At 35.1% G+C, this 12,226-nt stretch overlaps 2 protein-coding genes across 4 annotated transcripts in view; one reads left to right on the top strand and one right to left on the bottom strand.

The window, feature by feature from the left end:
- On the top strand, positions 1,796–10,213 carry LOC105168544. Of its 3 annotated transcripts, none has more exons than XM_011088676.2 (8): positions 1,796–1,877; positions 2,462–3,762; positions 4,667–5,930; positions 7,073–7,352; positions 7,885–7,992; positions 8,072–8,350; positions 9,083–9,226; positions 9,618–10,213. In XM_011088676.2, the coding sequence occupies exons 2-8, from the start codon at positions 2,526–2,528 to the stop codon at positions 9,804–9,806; spliced, it is 3,501 nt and encodes a 1,166-aa protein (XP_011086978.1). In that variant the 5' UTR covers positions 1,796–1,877; positions 2,462–2,525; the 3' UTR covers positions 9,807–10,213. The 3 variants fall into 3 exon arrangements, with proteins under 3 accessions (XP_011086978.1, XP_011086976.1, XP_011086977.1); XM_011088674.2 differs by having other exon boundaries at positions 4,577–5,930; XM_011088675.2 differs by lacking the exon at positions 1,796–1,877 and adding an exon at positions 1,907–2,153 and having other exon boundaries at positions 4,577–5,930.
- LOC105168698 (transcription factor MYB52-like) overlaps positions 11,017–12,226 on the bottom strand; it is a gene marked incomplete in the record, with an annotated part of 3,213 nt that continues 2,003 nt past the window's right edge. The window contains 2 exon segments of the mRNA XM_011088831.2: positions 11,017–11,483; positions 12,092–12,226. Coding sequence (XP_011087133.1) covers positions 11,248–11,483; positions 12,092–12,226 — 371 coding nt within the window.

Here is a 12,226-nt window from a genome sequence, read left to right as displayed (position 1 = left end):
GAATGTCCCAAAAGGTTTTTTTACTTTTTAATTTATCTAAATTAATCTTATAATGATATTATTTCTTAAGGATAATTAATTTACTTATTAAATGTTATGCAAGTAATATTACTAAAATGCCTTAAGAGATGATTCGAACTTATTAAAAAGAAAATCAAAGATAAAACTTGTTTATAGCATCATTTATTAGGTATGTCCGTTTTTTGAACGCATTACAGTTAATAAAAAAATTGCATGAAAACCTAACCTAATAAACTTGTTGTTACATGGACTTTAAAATCATAGGAATATTTGTAATTTTACAAACAACGAGGTGGTTGTAATTTGTCCTATAAGAAAGATCTCATAAACTAAGCCGCATTTACTCTGTGATACGAGTCATTTAGGTAACATAATTAAAAAAAAAAACTGTACCAATTATATTATATTTACTTGGATTGTTTGAATTGAATATGTGTGTTGAGTGCTTCACGAGGAATAGTGTTTTGTATAGAGTTTGGGAATAAATATTCAAATTCTATAATACAAAATAAACACCTTATAAAAATGTATTCAAAATCTGATCCAATCTAATAATAGAAAATAAATGGGAACTAAGTCATTTTAAAAAATATAATATATATAAAAATGAAACATGCATTATTATGTGTGTGGGCCTTGTATGAATCCAAATAAGCTTGCCAACTGAAAGTCTAATAATTATGCATGGAACAAATAGCTGGCCCATTGGGTAACCTTAGCCACTTGGACATTTCTATCACTATCAGGATTCAGGAATAATAATAATTATCCTCTTCTAATAGTACCTACTACTGCATATTCCAACTCAAACCCCCACCCCACCCACACATACGTTTTCAGGGACAATTCAATGATTTGAATATAAATATTTTTTTATAAAAATTTGTGTTTGAATCTTAAGTGTATGTGTATTTTGAATACGTAAATATATAATAAAAAGAATAGTACGAAAAATTCAGCCTAATAATTTAATCCGAGTGATCATAAAAATTTTACGATTAATAGGGATCGCTACCTATAACTACCATAAGGACATTTAATTTAAGCTAAATCAAATATCATGGGACATTATAAACATAATTAAATTGAAATAGCGAGTCTATTATTAAAATATTACTGAAATCGATGACTATATATATATTTATATAATCGAATTCCATTATTTAGGAGTTATTTTAATTTTGAACTCGTAATCTTTTTATGAATATAAAGGGTTCAAATTAATTGTATTTGTGGTAGATAACTTACTTCATTTAATTTGTTTTTCCATTTGTGCCCTTCACATATTTTGATTTTGGATGTACGCTTTCTCAAACCCATAATATCAAATGGGCAAAATAATAAAATCACCCAACATTTATAAAAATAGCAAGTATCAAATACTTCTCATACCCAATCACAGGCTTGGCCCTGAAATTTTGCAGCCCAATACATACAATATTATATACTATTAATTATATATATATAAGAGTAAATTATAAAAATTTTCTTAAAATTTATTATAATTATAAGTATTTATTTATTATTTAAAAATATAAAATACCCTATTAAATTTAATAAAATATTATTTTACAAGAATTATAACAGAATTTATTAGGTGATGGCTTATTTTAAGGAATATATATAATTTTTTTAAATAAAAAATATTTATAATTATGATATATTGAGAAGTACTTTGAAATTTTTACCTTATAAAGAAATAATATTTAATATATTTATGAAAGATTTGAAAATAAATAAATAAATAATTAATTTTCAGACCAAACTACATTACCAGACCCAAGTTGAAGTCGGAGTTTGGGCGATGGATTCCATAGCACCGTGTTTGGCTCCTGAAATACCATATTCTTCGATCTGTACGCTTCTTCTTTTTCCACTCATTTTACTGTAATTCCGCTTTTCCATTTTCTTGGTTGGATTTTCATTCTCGCAATCATCATTTACATTTTCCTTCTTCCTTCAACAAGTGTTCTTGCTTTCTAGGGTTTCGCCTAAAGCGCAGATCTTTATGAAATATCGCTGAGGTTTACATGTTAATTCCCGAGGGGAATAAACTATGCTTCTTTTGGTATTGTGAATGTTTATATGGTGTTTTTTTGTAGTGGGATCCATGAAAATGCCGTTGTGCTCAGGTTTGTAGCCTTTTGTTAGCTCTGGTGTTTCAGTATTTTAATCATAGTTTGGATGTTCCCGACTTATTTCTTGTTTTTAACTTTATTGCGTTTGGTATTGGGGGCTGTGGGGATACGAGTAGTGAAAGTAATGTGTTCCTTTTCTTTCTCAAGAAAAGAGGAGGAAATTGGGGTTTGGAACTAAAATAAAGTTTTAGTGAATCAAATTTCTCATTTTGTGAGCAATAATATGTGAATAGAAGTTTGAGATGTGAGTTTTGGTCTGGTTTAAAATTGTGGGGTTGTGCTGTTTTGCTTGTTGATTCCAGGTGTACTTGGGTGGTGTTTCTAACACTTGGTCGTTCCTATTGCGGGGAGTGTGGTTGTATATAAATGGCTGATTCAAGTTCTGTAGACGATATACTCGAATTCTTGAGAAGGAACAAGTTTACAAAAGCAGAGGTTGCTCTGAGAAGTGAATTGGGTAACAGGCCTGACTTAAATGGAATTCTTCAAAAGCTTAAGCTCAGTGATAGGGAGTCGGGTAGTAGCTCAAGCGAAGAAGCAAATGGGGCAAAAGTATTAGAAGAAGATCAAAAAATAAAAAGTTCTCGGACTAGTGGGGAAGGTCTTAAGGATTCAAGCAGTGCTGAGGCTTCTAAGGAGCTAATTGTGAAAGAGGTAGAGTGTGGAACAGGGAGAAATGGGGCTGAGAACAAGTGGAAAAGCCGTGGTACTATTGGAGAACAGACAATGGTTGATGTGAGTGTTGGAACAAGTGATAAGAACTTCACCTTTTCCAAGAGTTCGGATGACACTGTTCTTGATTTGTATTCATGGAAATACAGTACTGGCAATGGTCCAGTTCCCTCTTATAAGAATGATGACGGTAGTGTTGATGAAAACAACTTTTTGGGGTTCCAGGTCTCTAGTACGACAAGGTTGAGTTCAGCTGAAGCTCTCAATAGTGGTAAGGTTAACCTGAAAACTGGGGAAGATGTTAGTTTTTCTGGTGAAAAGAGAATGACTTGGCCTGGTAGTACTAGTATGGTTGGTGCAGAAGCAGAGCATGAGAGGAGTGAGAAGAGTGAGGTTAAGGAAGTTGATCAAAAGAGAAAGGCAAGTGGTGCATGCTCTATAGATGATCTTGCTGATGATCCCTGGTCCAGAAGTAATGTTTCAGCCCCTTCAGCTTCAGAGCTCTGGAAAGATTGTTCGGTGAAAACTGTCTTTCCCTTCTCTGTGGGTGACACTTCAACCAGTTATGACAGTGCTGCTGCCATTATTGATAAAAAGGAGGGGAAAAGGAAAGCAGAATTCAATGAAATTAGGGCAGCAATAAAGAATCAAGTAGATGAGGTGGGAAGAGCTCTGTACTTTGGGAAGACTCAGGGAGGTGAGCCAAAAGATCTTGGTGCATTAGAATTTCATCTTGCATCCGACAACCAAAAGGAAGACTTACCAAGGCTACCCCCTGTGAAACTTAAGTCAGAAGACAAGTCTTTCAATATTCAGTGGGAGGAAAAATATGAACGCGAAGGACCTGGTCCAAAGATCTTGAATTCTGACAATTCATATCTCATAGGGTCATTTCTGGATGTACCTATAGGCCGAGAGATCAATCCTTCAGGTTTGTCCTGAAAATTTAAATGTCTGCCTCTTCTTCTAAACTTTACCATCTATATCTATATTTACCATGTTATGCAAATTTAAACTAACTAAAGTTGTGTGTATTCACGGGATTGTATTCATGGCTTACTATTAGGGTCTTATGTATGGATTGAAGTACAATTTATGATGAATGCACTGAATGGGTTGTTATACAGGGTAGATCTCTCTGTTAGTAGCTAATTAGCTATACAGAACCAAAGGAACTTATGCTTGAAATTAAAATTGATGTTGATAATTCTATCCAACAAACTTTAAGAATGTCTTAAAGATACAGGTCCTGTCTCGAGAAATGTTGGAAAGTTGAGCACTCTCTGATTGCTGCAGTCATGAAATATCATTTGTTCCTTTGTCTATGGACTAACCTCTTACCTCTATGGACTAGAGTGTTAAGGCAAAAAAGATTAAACAAAGTAATGTGATTTATCTTGTCTTATCTTTGATCAAAGACCATGAGGTTCAGGGTTTTTGACATTAATTCCTCAGATCGTTTGAAAGAGAACTGTTAAATGCTTTAACTTTCTTACGCGTTCCAATTTCATATCATTTTTTTACTGTTTGCCGCATGTTTCCCAACTTCATGCTTAAAACTCCAGATGATTAATAAGGTGGAGTATCTTGTATCACCTTTTTGAAGTTGATCTCTGAACTTAAATATCATTGATGTACTTATCATGTTAATCAGTATATGTTTTTCTGGTTGCAATCTATTGTTTTTCTTTTCTTGCCCCTCAGCTTTTAAATTAATTATTATCTTTCATAATGATGGTGCATAGGGAAAAGGCCAGCTGGAGGCAGTTGGCTCTCTGTGAGTCAGGGTATCGCTGAGGATACTTCTGATCTTGTTTCTGGTTTTGCAACTTTAGGTGATGGATTGAGTGAATCCATAGACTACCCCAATGAGTACTGGGACTCTGATGAATATGAAGATGACGATGATATTGGCTATACAAGACAACCTATTGAAGATGAGACCTGGTTTTTAGCACATGAAATTGATTACCCAAGTGACAACGAAAAGGGGACAGGGAATGGAAGTGTGCCAGACCCTCAGGAGAGGGAACAGAACAAAGATGATGAAGATGATCAGTCATTTGCTGAGGAGGATTCTTACTTCTCTGGCGAGCGGTATTTCCAATCAAAAAATATTGATCCAGCTGTATCTTTAGATAACCCTGTTGCCCTGTCTGCAACAGAGATGTACATGAGAAACAGTGAAAATGCAGTGATTGGTCAATATGATGGACAGTTGATGGATGAGGAGGAGCTGAATTTGATGCGTGCAGAGCCTGTCTGGCAGGGCTTTGTCCCCCAAACCAATGAACTCATTATGCTAGAAAATGGAAAAGTTATGAGTGAATGTGGAAGGCCTTGTCTGGATGATATCTGCATGGATGATGATCAACATGGTTCAGTTAGATCTATTGGTGTTGGAATCAACAGTGATGCTGCTGATATAGGCAGTGAAGTGAGGGAAAGTTTGATTGGAGGTAGTAGTGAAGGGGATGTAGAGTACTTTCATGATCATGATGCTAGTATTGGTGGTTCTAGATACTCACAGCATGACCTATATAAGAATTCTGGTGAAAGATCCAAGGACGACAAAAATATGACAAAGAGACAGAATTCTGATAAATATATAATGAGTAATGATAAAGGTTCATATACACAGGCAAAGAATCACATCGATGGAGGATTCTCATTTCCTCCTCCTAGAGATGGGCAGTTGGTACAAACAAGCTCAAGCAAATCTTTGTGGTTAAACAAGGTTAACACGGTTGTCAGTGATGAAACTGATGACCGCGCAGTGGAGAATGATGGTGTGCTTACTTCATGGAGGCGCAAAAGCAGTGACTCTTCACCAGTTAGGAGTTCAAGGGATGACAAGTATGTCAACACTGGGGAATCAGCAAATTCTAGTCCGTCATCTCTTTCAAATTATGGCTATACTGAAATGGAACGTTTAAAGAAAGAAGAGGATGTAAAAGCAGCTGCTATAAGAGAAGAAGATCCTGGGCCGTCATTAGAAGATGAGGAAGCTGCTGCTGTGCAAGAGCAAGTGAAGCAGATCAAAGCACAAGAGGAGGAATTTGAAACCTTCAATTTGAAAATTGTTCACAGGAAAAACAGGCATGTATATTTTCATCCTTGTCTTATCCAGGCAAATCTCCTTTGGTTTGCTAAGCCTTCATCGTGCAGATTGGCTGGTAAACTGGAATTTGATTATCTTTTTTTAAAAGAAGTATAAAATAAGTTTTCCATGTGAAGATAATGTCACATATAACAAAATCCCACGTTAATACTGTTTTTCTCAATGGATATCTTCGTTCTGATTTTAGTTTCACTATCATATTTGTGAAATTTGTGGTAAGTCTTTGGGATGGTAATAATATTGTTGAAGCTTTAATGCATAACATAAGCCCAAACTATATGTATACCTTTTTCCTGGAGTGTATAGCATTGTGATAGTGAATAAAGTGATACTAAAAAGTTTTATATCCAAAGACCAAAGGTTTGTATATTTCAGACTTCATAGTTCAGAGTGTTAAATGCCTCTGGTGTTTGTCATGAATGCTCCTGGAGGCTGATTAAAACATGAACTCATATAAAAATAAATCATGGTTGCATCATATATGTTGTTATTTGTCAGCTTTTGCTGTCATTTTCTTATCTGGAATAAGTATTTTGGCTTGTCAATGAGTTTATATAAAGTTACAGACACCAAAAACTTTAAACATAAAAAGAGAGGAGCCTACCTGGTGTATTGTCTATGTTAATAGCATATGAATATTATCACAAGAAACCCATGCTGCCTCCTCAAGTGTTCAATGACAATTTGCCTCTGGTGGGTGCAAATGTAACCAGCAGAACTCCATGATATACATATTTTATAGCATTTCAAGTTTGCCAAATGGGGATATAAATTCATGTTAATCACTAGAATATTTGGCAATACTATGTAGAGCTAGTTTTCCTATCTCTTGCTGTTGCATTCTTAAGACACGCATTGCAAGTTGCATTTCCCAATTAGACTATTAGTCTGTATTTAGAGCTGTTAATGAATTATATCATACATTTTAGATGATGAAAATTTGGTTCAGTAGAGAGGCAGCAGAAGGAATGTGCTTGATAACAGTTGGAATTCAGTTTTCCATTACTGGATATTTTCACATATTACCAAATGATGATATATGCATGTGCTAAAGTTTTTAGCTTTGTAACTTCCGACTTTAAGATGCTTTTCCTTAATCCTGCTTATGTTTAATGTTCAGAACTGGTTTTGAGGAGGATAAAAATTTCCATGTTGTTTTAAACTCGGTTATTGCTGGCCGCTATCATGTCACTGAGTATCTTGGATCAGCTGCATTCAGCAAAGCCATTCAGGCGCATGACCTGCATACAGGTATGGATGTCTGCGTGAAGATTATAAAGAACAATAAAGATTTCTTCGATCAGAGCCTTGACGAAATAAAGCTACTCAAGTACGTGAACAAACATGATCCCGCTGACAAGTATCATCTTCTTCGATTGTACGATTATTTTTACTATCGTGTAAGTGAACGATCCATCAATTGCCTTCTGTTTTTATGAATTACTGCATTATTGACTTGTTTTTCTTTTTGACTCCTTGAACCTTCTCCATATATTCATTTCATGTTTTTTCCTTCTAAACATGAAGTGCTGCAGAATTTGGAAGTATAATAGAGACATAAAAATGGTTTAGGTAGTGTTTGGTTCAAGTTACAGACAACGGATGCAATATGCAGCCCAAGGCTGCACTTGTTTGTTTGGTCTTTTGGTTATTCAAGGAAAGTTGGTTGACATATATTTTTCGTCAAAACTGTCCGAGTCCATCGGCTGTACAACTTTAGTACGTAAAATTCATTTTTACCATGGTTAATATAACATAAATGCTACAAAAAAATTTCATTTTTTCAAATACTCTGAGACCTCGGCTAATAATAAGCCTCGGTGTGCAGCTGTATACTTTTACATGGATGCATTTATGCACGTCTATCATCAATGCAACCAATATTTGGTGTGTGAAAATTGGCTACTATTGATCTTTATTCTTGTATTGCAGGAGCATTTGTTGATTGTATGTGAATTGCTTAAAGCCAACTTGTATGAGTTCCATAAGTTTAACAGAGAATCTGGAGGAGAAGTCTACTTTACAATGCCAAGATTGCAGGTCTGTAGCAACAAATGCCTTTTTTTCCATATATCTCATTACAGTATGCGTCCCTGACTTGTTGTTTTCTTATGTGCAGTCTATTACTATTCAATGCCTGGAAGCTCTTCAATTTTTACACAGTCTTGGCCTCATACATTGTGACCTGAAGCCTGAGAATATATTGGTGAAAAGTTACAGTAGATGTGAGGTGAAGGTGATTGATCTAGGAAGTAGTTGCTTTGAAACAGATCATCTTTGTTCTTATGTTCAGTCTAGGTCATACCGCGCGCCAGAGGTAATTCTGGGACTTCCATATGACAAAAAGATTGATATTTGGTCGCTTGGTTGCATCTTGGCTGAACTTTGCACAGGCAATGTAAGTTCTTTAATTTCATAGTTCTCTAGTTCACCAAGGGGCAGCTGTTATAATTTCCAGCATTTGTTTGACTTCCTTTCTGCTTTGGGAAATTATGCATCTGCTAACCTTTTGTTCTTTTCATAGATTTAGATTTATGTTTTTTTCTTCTCTCTCTCTCTTCACCTCCCCTTCTTTATTTGGAATGCTGTTGAAGATAAGCTACTTCTCGAATTGTTCTGTACTATTACCAGCAATACTGGTGCTTCATCAGTTACTACCATATTTCTTGGAGAAAATGCTTTCCCCTTCTATTAGTGTCCTATTGTAGAAAAATATGGTAACTCTGGTAAAATGCACAGAATGAGCTGGCCGATTATTAGCTTGATCTGTTAAGTGTTTGATTCAGCCTGGTCCAACAACACTTCTGAATTCAACAATTGATGAAGCCAAACTCAATTCACTGATTAAGTTCTATGATATACATCATAGCAGCCTGGACCCAGAAAATTTAGGATCTTGGTTTTTGTGGAGTACTGTAGTATGTATGGCTCAGGGTCTGAGAGCTGGATTAGGCTTTGTCATGTGTATTATATATCAAAAGTCAACAACTTATAGTTTCTGAACTCTTTTTGTCAAATGCAATGTGGTTCTCAGCCTCCTTGTCTCTTGTCTTATCGTAGGAGTATTTCCATCGTTTCTTTCTAGTTTTCCTTATTATCTTTTGAAACTCCAAGTATGTTGTCTATGTAGGTGCTCTTTCAAAACGATTCTCCTGCCACTTTACTAGCTCGAGTAATTGGAATCATCAGTCCGATTGAGCAAGATATGCTTGCTAAAGGACGTGATACATACAAATATTTCACCAAAAATCACATGCTTTATGAAAGAAACCAGGTAACCTTCTCTATCTGTTTTGTCTCATATCTTCTCTTCATTCAACCCGCACACATGATAGTTATCATGCTAAACATGTTTTCTGTCTCATATTCTTACATCCTTTAGTTTGAACATGCTTTTATTTCCGGAGGATACATGAAGATAAAGAATATTGGTGGACTTCCTTACTATTTTTTCTTTAGGCTGGTTTACTTTTACCAAATCAAAACTCCAGTTTCCCTTTAGATGTAGCTTAAACTTGAATGACAATGTGATGGGTTCCCTCGAAACACATAAAGCAGCATTCTTGAGTTTAATAAGTCGCTAGAATTTATAATGCATAAACCATCATACTGCTAGGGTCGTCTCTGTCACCATTTTACCTATCATCTCTTCTATCTTTCCTCAGGAGACTAACAGACTGGAATATTTGATACCCAAAAAATCATCCTTGAGACATCGGTTGCCAATGGGAGACCAAGGCTTCATTGACTTTGTTGCTCATCTGCTAGAAATTAACCCAAAGAAGCGGCCTTCTGCATCAGAGGCTTTAAACCATCCATGGTTACAATATCCTTATGAACCAATATCATCCTGAAGAGTATATGGTTCCAAGATGGAATACCTATCTTGAAGGTTTGCTCGCAGCTCAGATACAAGTGTATTCATAGGACCGGATGAAAACTGGCCCCGGTTCTTGCCTACGCTTCAATTAGCAAATAGATGACTAATGGGGTTGTAATTCTCAAGTTTCCGCTCAATTGGGAGGTGTGATTGGTTTCAAAGATGAAGACCGAATCTTCCTTTACCCCACCACAAAGTTGTATTCTGATTTTTCACAACTCAAATGTAGTCTTTTGCGCAGCATGTATCGGTAGGATTTTCTGTTTTTGCTTCATTTTGTTGGGTGGAAAGGCAGCCTTCACTCTTGTTGTACATGATGTGTGATAATTCTTTTTAGGTTATTTTAGTTATAATAGCTTTTGATAATAGATGCTTATCCAATTTTGATTGGCTTGGGGTTTTCCTGTGAATTGTACTTTAAAGACTCAAAGCTCGGTGAAAAATGTTTTGGTGAATCCATTTCCACCAAACACACCTCAGAGCTGATTTATGGAATTCAAGTTCTAAAACCCTCAAAAGTCAAAACCTGCTCCTTATGCCCAGAAGGGCACATGAGATATGTCTTATTTGTGTAGGAAAAATTTCGTACGAGTCAGGTAGAAAATCTGGGAGTTTTTTGTCTGATTTAAAACGGGTGGGAACTGAAGGTGGGAATTGTTAACTACCTTAATTTAACTAATTCTTTTTAGGTTGTCTCATGCGCTGATACCAACCTCCATTCTTCTATTATTGATCCAAAACATAAATAAACTGGAAATTTGAGGCAATAATTGAACAGAGGTACTTCACTTCAGAGATCATCTAATGGCCAAGCCAAGAAACCTTCATTACCCAACACAAAAGCCTCTCGAGCCATTAAAATTTAACAACTTAGAATCATTTCATGCATCTAAATGTATGGGGATTGATATCAATATATTTATGATCTTCAGCATTATTTTGATACACCTTCTGCTCTTCTGTTGCAAGATCAAAGCTGTTTATATCACTGAACAATCCCTTTTCCATTTTCGAAAGTTACCGAAGTTAATTTTCACCCCTCCCGGTCTTATGATAAGTTTAATTGATAGATTAATTATAAAATGATAATAATAATAATAATAGCCCTCTAACATCAGCAATATTTCAGCAGCAGCACACACACACATATTAATACTACTAAACAAAACAGGAAAGAAGAGTACTAGTCTTTACAAGAAAATTTCATTTTATCTGTAATCCATTCAACATTTGAGCACATAATTAACCTGCATGCATACATATATATATTTGTATGTATCTGTATCTACCTATATCTCTATGTATATATATGCATTCAGTTGATGCATATAGTACAAGAAGATCCCATACACATATATAGTTAGCTACATGAGGAAACTGGCTAGTTAATCATCGATGATGAAGAAAAGTCAGAATTACAGAGAAGATGATGATCTGCCGTCCACAGATAAGAAATCTATGAATGGTGGAGCTGGAGAAGATTTGTTGGTTTGATTAATATGAAGATGAGCTGCAGCTTCTTGCTCCACTTCTTCTTCATTATCTTTATTCCTAATCGCATTTGCATGGTCTATCACTTCACTTCTGTTGGAATCTGTGTTCACTTGAAGAAAGTCATAGAACTCCACTGCTTTGCTGCTGCTCCTACTTTCTGCATATATATATATAATCAAAGGATTATAATTCAAACTGAATTGAATCTGAACCAGTGACGTAATTCCGAATCTTAACTAAAAATCCATGTTTATTTAAAATGAATATATACAAACGGCAAGGTATACATTTTTCGTGGTAAGTTTTAATTAAAACAAAGAAAAAGAAAATATTTTTTCGGAAAAATTGCAATTTTAGTCGTGTGATGAATCTATTTTGCCATTTGCCCTGTAATTTTAAAATTTTCGCATATTGATGACGAAAATGACTGAAAAGTTGCATCCAACTAAATTGGTCGATCACGTGCATGTCACATGCACTTTTTCAACCATTTTATCAATTATGGTCATTTTTATCTTCAATTTCTGAAAATTTTACATTACAAGGCAAGAATGTTAAAATGAACTCGTATATCACTACAATTACCAACTTTTAAATTATAGAGCAAAATTGTTAAAATGAAAAAAGATTGCCTACCCCTTGTAGGATTAGACTAAAATAGCAATTTTCCATTTTCTTTGTAATTGAGAAAGAAAAGTACGTACTTAAGATATCTTGCATGCTTGTCAAGACTTCATAGACATAACATAGTCAATAATTACGCACCTTCATCTATCTTGGGATGATAGAACAGTACTTTAGTAGACTGATGATGATGATGGTCCTTCCAATGTGGGAGTAATTGGTAGCTATATGATGATGGAGGGTTGTCAAAAATTCTGTGAGCTGGAAGCTTCTCTA

This window comes from Sesamum indicum, linkage group LG8 (genome assembly GCF_000512975.1).
Source record: "Sesamum indicum cultivar Zhongzhi No. 13 linkage group LG8, S_indicum_v1.0, whole genome shotgun sequence".
NCBI classification, from domain to species: domain Eukaryota; kingdom Viridiplantae; phylum Streptophyta; class Magnoliopsida; order Lamiales; family Pedaliaceae; genus Sesamum; species Sesamum indicum.
This window is presented reverse-complemented; position numbering and strand designations above follow the sequence as displayed.